Source organism: Dermacentor andersoni, chromosome 6 (assembly GCF_023375885.2).
Source record: "Dermacentor andersoni chromosome 6, qqDerAnde1_hic_scaffold, whole genome shotgun sequence".
NCBI lineage: Eukaryota > Metazoa > Arthropoda > Arachnida > Ixodida > Ixodidae > Dermacentor > Dermacentor andersoni.
This window is the reverse complement of record NC_092819.1, coordinates 1,027,977-1,042,457: the sequence shown is the minus strand read 5'-3', so window position 1 is coordinate 1,042,457 and position 14,481 is coordinate 1,027,977. Positions and strand designations below refer to the sequence as shown.

Here is a 14,481-nt window from a genome sequence, read left to right as displayed (position 1 = left end):
AGTACTCACATATGGGGCAGAAACCTGAAGGCTTACGAAAAGGGTTCTACTTAAATTGAGGACGACGCAACGAGCTATGGAAAGAAGAATGATGGGTGTAACGTTTAGGGGGGGGGTAACGACAAGAAGAGAGCAGATTGGGTGAGGGAATGAACGCGAGTTAATGACATCTTATGTGAAATCAAGAAAATGAAATGGGCATGGCCAGGTCATGCAATGAGGAGGGAAGATAATTGATCATCATTAAGGGTTACGGACTGGATTCCAAGTGAAGGGAAGCGTAGCAGGGGGTGCCAGAAAGTTAGGTGGGTGGATGAGATTAAGAAGTTTGCAGGGACATCATGGCCACAATTAGTACATGACCGGGGTAGTTGGAGAAGTATGGGAGAGGCCTTTGCCCTGCAGTGGGCGTAACCAGGCTGATGATGATGATGCTGCTGCTGCTGATGGTGATGATACCACATGTCATATAACAAGGCGTTGCATATACATATACTTAGATATATACGGGAATTTTCGCTCATGGGGATGCTGGATGCCGATGTCAAATTTTCTGCGACATGTGACCCTTAACACTATTGCGTTGGAATTCGATATTAGTGAGGATCATTGTGTGGCAGCACTCTTTAGATGCAGCACATCATAACACTCAACTGAAAGGTGGTTGGTGTAATGTCCTTGTGCTCTTCAGTGGGGATTTGTTAACTGGATAGGAAACAGCAGCCATTATTAGCTGAAATAAACCGACCTAATGATTTTAGCCTGTCATATGATTACAACTTTGCATGTAACCATGCAAGGGCAACTTAGTGCTTCAATTACGCATTTGAGTGTTACTGCAAAATGAAATATCATCTGAAGCAACCTGATGATCTTGCTGAAAGGTTGTCACTTACAGTGGCCTAGCTTGTTTAATTGAATTCATTGTTTGCGTGTTCACAGTTAACAAATAAAGAAAAAAACAGATGTATGCTGTGATGGAAAGTGCATATTACCTTGCTATTTTATTTTTGCTGCACAGGGATGCTGACTTTTTTGTAACTAGTGCAAGATTAGCAAAGCAAGCAGAATGCCAGCAAAGCATGCACAAAAAGCCCCTAGGACTCAACCAATATGCACATTGTTTGGCTGAGTGCCAGTGCCCAGTTGAATGGCAGTTTGTGCTTATTTCAAGTGAAAAGGAAGTTTTGGTGGATTGCATGCAAAAATGTGCCATTAGACAGCAATATATAACTAGTTCACCACAGTCAGCACATTTCATTGCCATGAAATTGGGCTAAATTGTTCACAGCAAAGCAATGCAATGTGTACACCTTGTCGGGAGCATACACGCCTGTTTACCCCTGCGTACTCATGTTGGCACAATTGCACATTGTGGACGCATCGATAGGCAACGCCATATAGAGTGACAAGGCCTCAGCGCTCTATGAGTGGCACCATGCAGCTGGGGCCAGTGGGGTGCTCAGGAGTAGGATTAGAATGAGGGAACCGCACATTTACCAGCACAAGTAGCGTAAATTTTCGCCTCGCTGGACCAACTTTTTTGTTGTTAATAAACATATCTAAAAGTATGGTGCATGCAGAGAACATTTAGGGCGAATTTGTTATGGCAGTCTTTATTTACGCATTGCTTATTTATGCACCAAGTTGTCGTTCCTTTGCCTTAAGAGGACGTGTGAGATGCCACAGCATACTGTGTTTCGCGAACGATGTCGCTGTCTTAGAAGTGAAGTTTGCAAACCTGACAGAAACATTAAAAATTCTTTAAATAAGGCAATGAACTGCTAATCGGTGTCTTAAATATTTAACCAAGTGCTTTCTCTAGACATTTCTCGAATATACATTTAACTGTTTCTCTTCACTACGATTTCCACAAAAAAGTTATGGATGAACTTACCCTAGAGTGCTCTGTGAGAATGAGACTAGCTTATGGAATGGCTCTAATTAATCCATTTCCTGCACTAGTTTTTGTCCCAAGGAAACTTGAAAACGTGAACCCACGGTCCTGTCGCATACTGCAGCAGTCCTGCACACAACGTTTGTTTTGTGTTTCCACAGCAAACTTTTGCTGTTCGGCACCACACATACACATGCGCACACAGATGGAGTATTCAATGGAGTATTCTGTGATAACAAAATCGAAAAATCAAGACCTTGATGTGCTGTCAATTATAGTGAAGCAAATTTGTTTGCATGAGGCTCATATGTAGTGGCAAGAATGTCAAATACAGCCAACAATAAATTTTTATAATGCCTGATTTTTCAGACCTGTGTGTTTACCCAGTCAGATTTCTCCATGACACTGTCACGTGCTCCTAGAACCAAAGTATTAGGCCCACCGAGATTTCAGACGCTCCACTATGGGCCATTTCATTTTTCTTATCTGCGTGAGTGATGGCGAAAACCTGGTGGCTGTGAACAAAAGTGCCACCACGTTAACTCAGCACCAAACCAAAACATTGCCTGACATCATCATCATCATCATCATCATCAGCCTGGTTACGCCCACTGCAGGGCAAAGGCCTCTCCCATACTTCTCCAACAACCCCGGTCATGTACTAATTGCGGCCATGCCGTCCCTGCAAACTTCTTAATCTCATCCGCCCACCTAACTTTCTGCCGCCCCCTGCTGGCCTGGTACCTCGACCGGATGTAAGAGACCTGTGGGCTTGCCGGGAGGCGCTTTGCATCTTTGGCAGTCTGAACATGTTTGTATGTGACGATTTACAGCAATGGGTAGCTTCAGCCAGTAGTACTTCCGTCGGAGTTGGGAGAATGTTCTCATGTAGCCTAGCTGACCTGCAGTGGTTTTATCATGGCACGCTTTTAGTAGTTCTTTTTGAAGTGATGCCGGTACGAGAAGCAGGTACGTGCTGCCACTGGTAGAAAAGTTCTTCTTATATAGAAAATCCTTCTGGAGACAAAACAACGGCAGTCCCCTGGCATAGAGTCGCAGAGCTTCTTTACTTCGGCCTTCCAAGAAATGAATGAGTGGGAGCAGCTCTGGGTCATGGCGCTGCTCCTGTTAAATAGTGACAGCATCGACGACCACGTTGCCGCAGCCGCATTGCCTTTCGTCCCCTGTGGCTTCTGGGCGCACCATTTTGGAAAACTAAGAAATGCAGTCCTCGGAGGTGGTGCTGCATTGCCTACTACTGCAGCAAATCCTCTGTCTGTGCCCACAAAGAGTAGTGTAATTGATGTTAAAATAGACAGCTTACCTGTCCAAGCACTTGTCGACACTGGAGCCCACATATCTGTGATAAGTGCTAGCCTACATAGACGTTTAAAGAAGGTCCTCACCCCAGCAGCTGCCCTAGTGTTTCGTGTGGCCGATCGTGGCGTGCTGGTTATTCTTGGAATGTGTACTGTGCGTTTAAGTATAGCCAGCCGCCCTACTTCTGTCCTGTTTGCTGTGATTGACAACTGCCCTCATGTTGTTATCCTTGGATTAAACTTTTTATCCCATCATTCCGCTCCCATCGACTGTGCAACCAGCGTTCTTCAGTTGGAACTGCCTCAAGTCGCCGATGCTCCGAGCACTGCTCCACCACACTTGTTTTCGCTTCAAGATGTGCATCTGTCATCTGAGGTAGTCACTTACGTCGCTTTAACCGCACAGCCACAGATTCCTGACGGTGAATATGTCCTTCGCCCCATCATCGATGTGCTTTTGAACTAGAACATTGCTCCTCCGCATACGCTGGTGACGATTACTGATAACGGCGTCATTCTTCAGCTTCTTAATTTCAGCTTGTGCTCTCGAGTGCTTCCAGCCGGCATGTTCTTGGCCAGCGTTTCTAATACTGCCAAATTTGACACGAAAAGTCTGAATGCCAAGAGCGGTTTCTTAGTGCCATTTGCAGCTCACAGCTCTGGTTCCCTAACGGATGACTTTGCGAAGATGATTGCACCTGACCTCACCTCTGCACAGGCCATGGACATACTTCTCCTCCTCGAATCATACCTTGACATCTTTGATTTCGGCGACAAGCCTTTAAGACAAAAATCTGTTGTTCACCAGCATATCAACATTGCAGGCACGAATTCTATTCGTTGGCATCCCTATCGTGTATCGCATGCTGAACGTCAAGTCATCCAATCAGAAGAGGACAAAATGCTCCGCAAAGAGGTCATCGAACCATCAGCCAGCTCTTGGGTTTCGCCTGTCGTCGTCGTGAAAAAAAAATGGTACCTGCCGTTTTTGCGTCGGTTATCGCTACTTAAACAAGATCACCCGAAAAGACGTCTGCCCACTACCATGCATCGATGACGCCTTAGACTGCTTGCACGGAGCTAAATACTTCTCATCCCTTGATCTTCGATCTGGCTACTGGCAGATGTCAGTTGATAAAACGGACCACGAGAAGACGGCCTTCATCACACCTGATGGTTGATATCAGTTCAAAGTCATGCCCTTTGGCCTATGCAATGCTCCTGTGACATTTGAACGTATGATGGACTCTCTTCTGCGAGGCTGTAATGGACCACCTATCTTTGTTATCTTGACGATGTTATTGTTTTTTCTCCCACGTCCGGCAGCCACCTTACCCGACTTGCTGCAATTCTTGCAGTCTTCCAAAAAGCAGGCCTCCAACTGAACTCCACGAAATATCAATTCAGGCGCCGTCAGATTATCATGTTGGGACGCCTCGTTGATGCCATGTTTGACACCATGTTTTCGGTTGTTACAGACCACCATGCATTCTGCTGGCTGTCTTCCTTCTGGGACCCAACAGGACGGCTTGGTCGCTGGGGTTTGCGGCTCCAGGAGTTTTCATTTGTTGTCAACTATAAGTCTGGACGTCTGCGCAAGGACGCTGACTGCCTCTCGCGTCGTCCTGTGCATCCTCCCAATCCTGCTGCGCATGATCTGGTGACCTGCGTGGTGGCTTTGACTGACATGACAGACATGCGCGCTGAACAACATTGTGATGCATCCTTACAGTTCATCATCGCCGGAGTGCAATCTGGCAGCACCGACAGCTTGTGCCGCATGTTCGTGCTGCATGACGGCATTCTCTACCACCGCAATATCAACCCTGACGGCCCTGAGTTCTTCCTTGTCCTTCCTCGTCATCTATGATCCGTAGTTTTTGACCAACTTCACGACGCACTGACAGCAGGACACCTTGGAGTTTTGCGTACATACGACCACGTACGACACTGGTTCTTCTGGCCGGGTCTCTACTGCTCTGTACGTCGTTAAGTCACAACTTGTGAACTGTATCCGCGCCGGAAGAAACCTCCCCTGCACTTGTCAGATGACTCCATTCAATTGAAGTTCCCTTAAATTTTCTTTTTTGTAGGCCTTGACCTGCATGGCCCTTTTCCTACGACGACTAGAAGGAATAAGCAGATTGTTGTCGCTACTCATTATGCCACACGCTATGCAATACGCTGATTTTCTCCTTCACGACATCATTCTCCAGCACAGTGCACCTCGACAGTTACTTACAGACCACGGCCGCTCATTCCTGTCTCGACTTGTGGGCTACTTCCTCCTCCCTTGTGCCACTGAACACAAGCTGTCCACTGCCTACCACCCATAAACGAACGGTCTTACGGAATATCTCAACCGTACACTCAGAGAGGTGCTGTCGATGTACGTTTCCAACGATCACTGAGACTGGGACACCACGCTGGCCTACATGACATTCGTGTATAACTCGTCCCGACATGACACCACAGGATATTCACCCTTTCATTTTTTGTATGGTTGCGACCCCTCTTTGCCCTTTGTCACAATCCTACCTTCTGTGCCACGCGTTGCCACTGGGTTCGCTTGTGAAGTCATCGAATGCGCTCACATGGCACGTCAAGTCGCCTGATCTCGTTTATTAGCCTCGCAGCAGCTGCAAAAAGAGCATTACGACCGGTGCCATCGCGATGTTCAGTTTGTCCCAGGTGCTTGGGTGCTGCTTTGGTCACCATGTCGTCGGGTCGGCCTTTCCCAGAAGCTTCTCTCTCTCGCTACGCAGGGCCTTATGAAGTCCTATGTCTTGTTAACAACGTCAATTACGAGATCGTGCCGTTACAGTTTCATCCATCCTCAAGTCCACCTCCTGTTGACGTCGTGCACATTTCGTGGCTGAAGCCATACTTTGCTTGCAGTTCTTCGCCTACCATGCGCCTAGACGGCGCGTCAGCACCCGGGGGTCCTGTTATGAAAGCATAAAAGGAGAGAGAGGAAAGAGAAGATTGCGAGACGCTGGCTGCAGCATGTTGTTACTAGTCAGCCATCTTAATCCCATTGACTCTGCTTATATATACATTGTAAATACAGTCTTATACTTCCAACATCGCCATAACAATATGATTGTGGTAATGTGTGTTCACCAAGAAAGTTCGCTGCAGAGGGTGATACCCAGATACTTTGGTGACTGGACGCTTTCTATAGGTGAGTTAGCAACTGCATAAGAAAAAATAAAGGGGTTATTTTGACGATGAAATGAGACCAGTTTACATTTGTTAGCATTTAGTGTCATTAGCCAGAGGCCACACCTTTCATAGACGCGGTTAAGGTCATCTTGAAGGGTAGCTTGTTCCAAAGTGTTAATAATAGTATGATAAATTACACAGTTGGCAAACATATGGATTTTATACGATACTTAGAGTGCCAGATCATTAATATATATGAGGAACGAAAGCAGGCCTAGCACAGGCCCTTGTGGTATGCCCAATGTTACAAGGAGAGTGCTTGAGCTCTGATTCTTGATAGAAACGAACTGAGAGTGCTTACCTAGTTCATCATCATCATCATCAGCCTAGTTACGCCCACTGCAGGGCAAAGGCCTCTCCCATACTTCTCCAACTACCCCGGTCATGCACTAATCGTGGCCATGTTGTCCGTGCAAACGTCTTAATGTCATCCGCCCACCTAACTTTCTGCCGCCCCCTACTACGCTTCCCTTCCCTTGGAATCCAGTCCGTAACCCTTAATGACCATCGGTTATCTTCCCTCCTCATTACATGTCCGGCCCATGTCCATTTCTTTTTCTTGATTTCAACTAAGATGTCATTTACCCGCGTTTGTTCCCTCACCCAATCTGCTCTTTTCTTATCCCTTAACGTTACACCTATCATTCTTCTTTTCATAGCTCGTTGCGTCGTCCTCAATTTCAGCAGAACCCTTTTCGTAAACCTCCAGGTTTCTGCCCCGTAGGTGAGTACTGGTAAGACACAGCTGTTATACACTTTCCTCTTGAGGGATAGTGGCAACCTGCTGTTCATGATTTGAGAATGCCTGCCAAACGTACCCCAGCCCATTCTTATTCTTCTGGTTATTTCAGTCTCATGATCCGGATCCGTGGTCGCTACCTGCCCTAAGTAGATGAATTCCCTTACCACTTCCAGTGCCTCGCTACCTATCGTAAACTGCTGTTCTCTTCCGAGACTGTTAAACATTACTTTAGTTTTCGTAGATTAATTTTCAGACCCACCCTTCTGCTTTGCCTCTCCAGGTCAGTGAGCATGCATTGCAATTGGTCTCCTGAGTTACTAAGCAAGGCAATATCATCAGCGAATCGCAAGTTGCTAAGGTATTCTCCATCAACTTTTATCCCCAATTCTTCCCACGCCAGGTCTCTGAATACCTCCTGTAAACATGCTGTGAATAGCATTGGAGATATCGTATCTCCCTGTCTGACGCCTTTCTTTATTGGGATATTGTTGCTTTCTTTGTGGAGGATTAAGGTGCTGTGGAACCGCTTGAGATATCTTCCAGTATCTTTACATATGGCTCATCTACACCCTGATTCCGTAGTGCCTTCATGACTGCTGAGGTTTCGACTGAATCAAATGCTTTTTCGTAATCAATGAAGGCTATATATAAGGGTTGGTTATATTCCGCACATTTCTCTATCACCTGATTGATAGTGTGAATATGGTCTATTGTTGAGTAGCCTTTACAGAATCCTGCCTGGTCCTTTGGTTGACAGAAGTCTAAGGTATTCCTGATTCTATTTGCGATTACCTTAGTAAATACTTTGTAGACAACGGACAGTAAGCTGATCGGTCTATAATTTTTCAAGTCTTTGGCGTCCCCTTTCTTATGGATTAGGATTATGTTAGCGTTCTTCCAAGATTCCGGTACGTTCGAGGTCATGAGGCATTTTGTATATAGGGTGGCCAATCTTTCTGGGACAGTGTTCCCACCATCCTTGAACAAATCTGCTGTTACCTGATCCTCCCCAGCTGCCTTCCCCCTTTGCATAGCTCCCAAGGCGTTCTTTACCTCTTCCGGTGTTACTTGTGGGATTTCAAGTTCCTCTAGACTATTCTCTCTCACCTTATCGTCGTGGGTGTTACTGGTACTGTATAAATCTCCATAAAACTCTTCAGCCACTTGAACTATCTCATCCATATTAGTAACGATATTGCCGGCTTTGTCTCTTAACGCACACATCTGATTCTTGCCTATTCCTAGTTTCTTCTTCACTGCTTTTAGGCTTCCTCCGTTTCTGAGAGCCTGTTCAATTCTATCCGTATTATAGTTCCTTATGTCCGCTGTCTTACACTTGTTGAATAACTTAGAAAGTTCTGCCAGTTCTATTCTAGCTGTAGGGTTAGAGGCTTTCATACATTGGCGTTTCTTGATCAGATCTTTCGTCTCCTGCGATAGCTTACTGGTTTCCTGTTTAACAGCATTACCACCTACTTCTATTGCGCACTCCTTAATGATGCCCATAAGATTGTCATTCATTGCTTCAACACTATGGTCCTCTTCCTGGGTTAAAGCCGAATACCTGTTCTGTAGCTTGATCCGAAATTCCTCTAGTTTCCCTCTTACCGCTAACTCATTGATTGGCTTCTTATGTACCAGTTTCTTCCGTTCCCTCCTCAAGTCAAGGCTAATTCGAGTTCTTACCATCCTATGGTCACTGCAGCGCACCTTGCCGAGCACGTCTACATCTTGTATGATGCCAGGGTTCGCACAGTGTATGAAGTTCATTTCATTTCTAGTCTCGCCATTCGAGCTCCTCCACGTCCACTTTTGGCTAACCCGCTTGCGGAAAAAGGTATTCATTATCCGCATATTATTCTGTTCTGCAAACTCTACCAATAACTCTCCTCTGCTATTCCTAGAGCCTATGCCATATTCCCCCACTGACTTGTCTCCGGCCTGCTTCTTGCCTACCCTGGCATTGAAATCGCCCATCAGTATACTGTATTTTGTTTTGACTTTATCCATCGCCGATTCCACGTCTTCATAGAAGCTTTCGACTTCCTGGTCATCATGACTAGATGTAGGGGCGTAGACCTGTACAACCTTCATTTTGTACCTCTTATTAAGTTTCACGACAAGACATGCCACCCTCTCGTTAATGCTATAGAATTCCTGTATGTTACCAGCTATGTTCTTATTAATCAGGAATCCGACTCCTAGTTCTCGTCTCTCTGCTAAGCCCCGGTAGCACAGGACGTGCCCGCTTTTTAGCACTGTATATGCTTCTTTTGGCCTGCTAACTTCACTGAGCCCTATTATATCCCATTTACTGCCCTCTAATTCCTCCAATAGCACTGCTAGACTCGCCTCACTAGATAATGTTCTAGCGTTAAACATTCCCAGGTTCATATTCCAATGGCGGCCTGTCCGGAGCCAGGGATTCTTAGCACCCTCTGCAGCGTCGCAGGTCTGACCGCCGCCGTGGTCAGTTGCTTCGCAGCTGCTGGGGACTGAGGGCCGGGGTTTGATTGTTGTGTTCATATAGGAGGTTGTGGCCAAGTACTGCACCAGGGTGGCCAATCCTGCTCTGGTGAGAGAGTGCATTACCGGTTCTGGTCACCGGGATCAGGCCTCACTCTAGGCCTGTTTGTGCAATTTTCTCAACACACGTTTTCTTTTTTTTGGTATTTTCCGGTGGAGAATTGTGCGGCCCGGGATTTGAATCACGGTCCTCTTGCACGGGAGGCGGATACTCTACCATCCCCGCAGGAGTTAAATTAAAAATTAAATTATGGGATTTTACGTGACAAAACCACTTTCTGATTATGAGGTACGCCGTAGTGGAGGACTCCGGAAATTTCGACCACCTGGAGTTCTTTAACGTGCACCTAAATCTAAGTACACGGGTGTTTTCGCATTTTGCCCCCATCGAAATGCGGCCGTCGTGGCCGGGATCCGATCCGCGACCTCGTGCTCAGCAGTCTAACACCATAGCTACTGAGTAACCACGGCGGGTCCCGCAGGAGTTGGACGCCTCATTTAACCTACAGTGGTGCCCTATTTGATCAGTCAAGGTGGACCAATCTGAGCTCGGTTATACCGCACGGATGGCGCTCGGCTAGCGAACCTGGTATTTATGACCTGCACATGTGTGGCCATACATAATTGAAGATATATATCTTTCTCTTTTTTTTTTTTCTGATAAAATAAAGGAAAAGACATTAAAAAGAAAGAAAGAAAAGAAAGAAAAAGGGGGACAAAAAAGGAACATAACAGATGATTTGAACTCGTGACCCTTGGATGTTGCCCGGAATGATAGCTCAGTCGGTTGGTTCGTCAGGCCCCAGGCTACTTTCAAGCACCACAGCTCCTGCTCCAAGCCTCACACTTACGTGGAAAGGGACTGATGTTGTCCGCGATAGTCGGTTTTTGCTGTCCATAGAATACTAGGTTATTTCTTCTCGAGCTGTTCTCGAGGTCATCAAGACATGCATCTAACTCGGAAAGCCGTTGAGCAGTCCCGCAGTGCTAGTTTGAAGTGTTTCGAGTTCGGTTCGCAGGGTGCTAAGACACTCTTGCATTAGGTTTTAAGGTCAGCTATTTGTTTCCTTAGGGAAGATATTGTTTTATCTGTTGCTACAAGCTGATTTTTGAGGTCTTGCACCTCAGTGATAAGTGTCGACTGTCCAGCGGTCAACTTTTGTAGTTCGGCCAAAACAGCATGAAAATTAGGTGGTCCCAGATTTGTTTCAACATTGCCCGGCAGCAGCAGCAGAGCACGAACAACATTGACACATTCAAAAGCAAGACACAAGCAGCACTGCAGGCTCGGCAGCTATAGCAGTTAATAACTACTAGTTTTTTTAACAAAAAGGTTATATCAACCACCAATCTGCATGACGTAGCCAAACATATTAACGGCCCATGCAGTGGCACAGCCGCAGAGCCCACAGTGTGCCGAAGGTGGGTGTCGTTCTTTTATAGCCGACTTGTGCTGTGCTTTCGGTCATAGATGCTGACTACGGGTGAGCTCCGGGGCCCGAGCCTCCTCCAGAGTTTTCCAGGCCAAGCAGAGCCCCCCTCCCCTTCCCCGGCAATGCCGAAACCTACCCTCCAACACCCCCTCCCGCCCCCGTCACACACACATAGAAAATGTAATTACCAGAGTTTTCTCACCCACATGCACCCACACTTTCGCTTTTTTTCTGCAAATCCTGACAACAGGAGGACAAGCGCATTACAAGCACTAGCAGCGGCTGCCTCAACCATGTTTTCTCACTTCAACATTGTTTTAAAATTTGCACTCTAAACACCAAGCACATAGACAATATATTTAAGTATACAAACAGGACAAAGTTTATTACATTTTTGAAAGAGAGTAGCCAATTAAAAATTATTTTTAAAGTTATGGATGACTGATGCCTTGAAAATGAATACGCTGCTGTATGTTCACCTCGCTTCAAATTACCTTGTGTGCTTTCTTGACCCTGAAAAATACCTGCAGACTTCAGTGACCCCTGTGACAGACTCTTTAACTGGAATAGTTATCTTTCTCCAACAGTTGCGTATTGATGCCTCCATATTAAGTGCGCATATGCCTCTGGTTCTTTTGTCTAGTTATTCACATATATGCTTTCCAGGTTCTCCTCAGATCATTAATATGTGATGTACATTAGCTAACGCCTGCATAGTTCATGCATACAGTTCTACACTCAGTACAATGAGTACCCTATATAAAAAACTAAATAATACAACTACCTGTTGTGATTGCGTTTTAGTACATGCACAGGTTATTGTTGTAAATAGTTATTTTTCGTAGTGAATTTCAGTTGGGAGCCTGCATCTGTCCACCTCATTCTGTCTTGTGCTGAAATACACCTTAAAGGGGTACTGACATTATATTTCTTATGTATGGAAAAAGAATGGAACTGGAAAGTCCCGTCTTCGTTGCGTGTCTCAGAGCTAAAGGAAAATTGGCATGCTAGAAAGCGCTGTCGCCATCACATGTCATGTGGGCAGTTCGCCTATCCAGCTAAGCTATCGTTGCTGCCACTGTGTTTCTGGCTGCTGCTTGACAAGTCCAATAAGCCTGGTCACACTTACTATTCTTTTTTCTTTTTTGGTAAGTGAAGGTGCTAGACATCTAAACCCTAGAAAAAGTGCTAGCAAGCCTCGGAGCACTGTAAATAATTTATTTTCTTCTACAGCCAGTTACAGCTTCATTTCCCAGGAGGATACTGTATTTTCACGTCACGACGCAGTATGTGGTCACGTGGCAGCAAAACATTGCGATATTTTGACACTTGACCTAGCTTGGTCAGTCACCTCATATGCTGCTGCTCATTTTGAGGGCTAATGTAGCAGCATAGTGGACAACCGACCAAGCTGGAACGCATGGCAAAACGTTGCAATATCGTACTCCCACTTGACCACACACTGTATCATAACGTCGCAACACAGTAGAAACAAAACTGAAACTGGTTGTAGCAAAGCTATTATGTTAAATTATTTGGTGTGCTGTGACACTTAACAGTATGTTCTGGGGTTCAAAAGTACCGTACTTTCAATTAATGCATAAAGAAAGATTTGCAAATAATTTGTCAGTACCCCTGTAAGGCATGTTGCAAGTAAGCAACAAATAAGCCTGCCTATTGTTCTTTTTCAGAGCTCTAATTCAGACATAATCTACGACTGTAGTGCTTCATCTGAGGAACCACTGCTGTTCCGATTCAAGAAACGAAAGCACAAAAAGGTAAATTGGTGCAATCAAGCTTTTTGCTTTTCCTTTTCCCTTTTTCTTCTGTGAAAAGTGGACTGGATCGCCATACCTGATCAGCTAGCTCTCTTGGGGTATTAGCTTTGCGTGCATGTCTTAACTATCTCCAGTTATTAGAAGTAAGGGGTAAAAGAAAAAGATTGTAGTTTTTGACAGCCAAGATTTATAGCAATGGCAAACATCAAAAACTGTGATAATCACCAAAAAGCTCCTTCATGAATTTTTTGTTATTAGTAGGAGCATGTGAGTATTTGAAATTTCTAATGCGAATTGAACGCAATCTTTGCTATTTGATTTGTATTCATTATGAGAATTAGCTATTCAAAATAGTCAAAAAGTGCTTGTTTCTGTTTGAATATAAAGAACAACATCATAAATAAATAACCATCATCAACCATCATCAACCATCATCAGTCCTCCACTGCAGGACGAAAGCCTTTCCTGCGATCTCCAATTACCCCTGTCCTGCACCAACTGATTTCAACTAGCACCCGCAAATTTCCTAATTTCGTCGCACCACCTAGTCTTCTGCCATCCTCTACTGCACTTCCCTTCTCTTGGTACCCATTCTGTCACCCTAATGGGCCAACGGTTATCTAATCTGCGCATTACATGAGCTGCCCAGTTCCATTTTTTTTCTCTTAATGTCAATTAGAATATCGTCTATACCCGTTTGCTCTGTGATCCACACCGCTGTCTTCCTGTCTCTTAACGTTATGCCTAGCATTCTTCGTTCCATCACTCTTTGCACGAACCTTAACGTCATCTCAAGCTTCTTTGTCAATCTCCAGGTATCTGCCCCATATGTCAGCACCTGTAAAATGCACTGATTGTAAACCTTCCTTTTCAATAATAATGGTGAGCTTCCAGTCAGGAGCTGACAATGTCTGCCGTATGCGATCCAACCCATTTTTATCTTTCTATGAATTTCCTTCTCATGATCAGGGTTCTCTGTGTTTAGTTGACCTAGGCAAATGTACTCCTTCACAGATTATAGAGGCTGACTGGCGATCCTGAACACTTGTTCCCTTGCCCGGTTATTCATCATTATCTTTGTCTCCCGCATATTAATCTTCAACCCCACTCTTACACTCTCGCTGTTAACGTCCTCAAATTTGTTGTAGCTCGTCTGCAGTGTTGCTGAATAGAACAATGTTATCAGCAAACCGAAAGTTGCTGAGGTATTCGCCGTCGATCCTTACTCCTAAACCTTCCCAGTTTAATAGCTTGAATACTTCTTCCAAGCTCGCAGTGAATAGCATTGGAGAGATTGAGTCCCCTTGTCTGACCCCTTTCTTTATCAGTATCTTCGTACATTTCTTGTGCAGAATTAAGGTGGCTGTGGAATCTCTGTAGATATTGATATGTGCATATTGCATGTTTCTTGTGGCCGATGCACGCGGGCACTCTGACGAAGGCAACGAACGCTCTCTGGCTCTCGAGCTGTCGGCTGAACTGGCTAGGGCTGCATTATTCTTTGTAAATAAACTTTGTAAATATTCTCCAGTTCTTATTCCTTCGTTCAAGCTACATTTTG

At 45.2% G+C, this 14,481-nt stretch overlaps 1 protein-coding gene across 2 annotated transcripts in view; it reads left to right on the top strand.

Annotated features, from left to right (window-relative positions):
- LOC126521192 (intermembrane lipid transfer protein VPS13A-like) overlaps positions 1–14,481 on the top strand; it is an 820,642-nt gene that overhangs the window by 489,789 nt on the left and 316,372 nt on the right. For both annotated transcript variants that reach the window (XM_050169804.3, XM_055065737.2), the window contains one exon: positions 12,834–12,920. In XM_050169804.3, the coding sequence (XP_050025761.2) occupies positions 12,834–12,920 (87 nt within the window). The remainder of the gene's footprint in view (positions 1–12,833; positions 12,921–14,481) is intronic.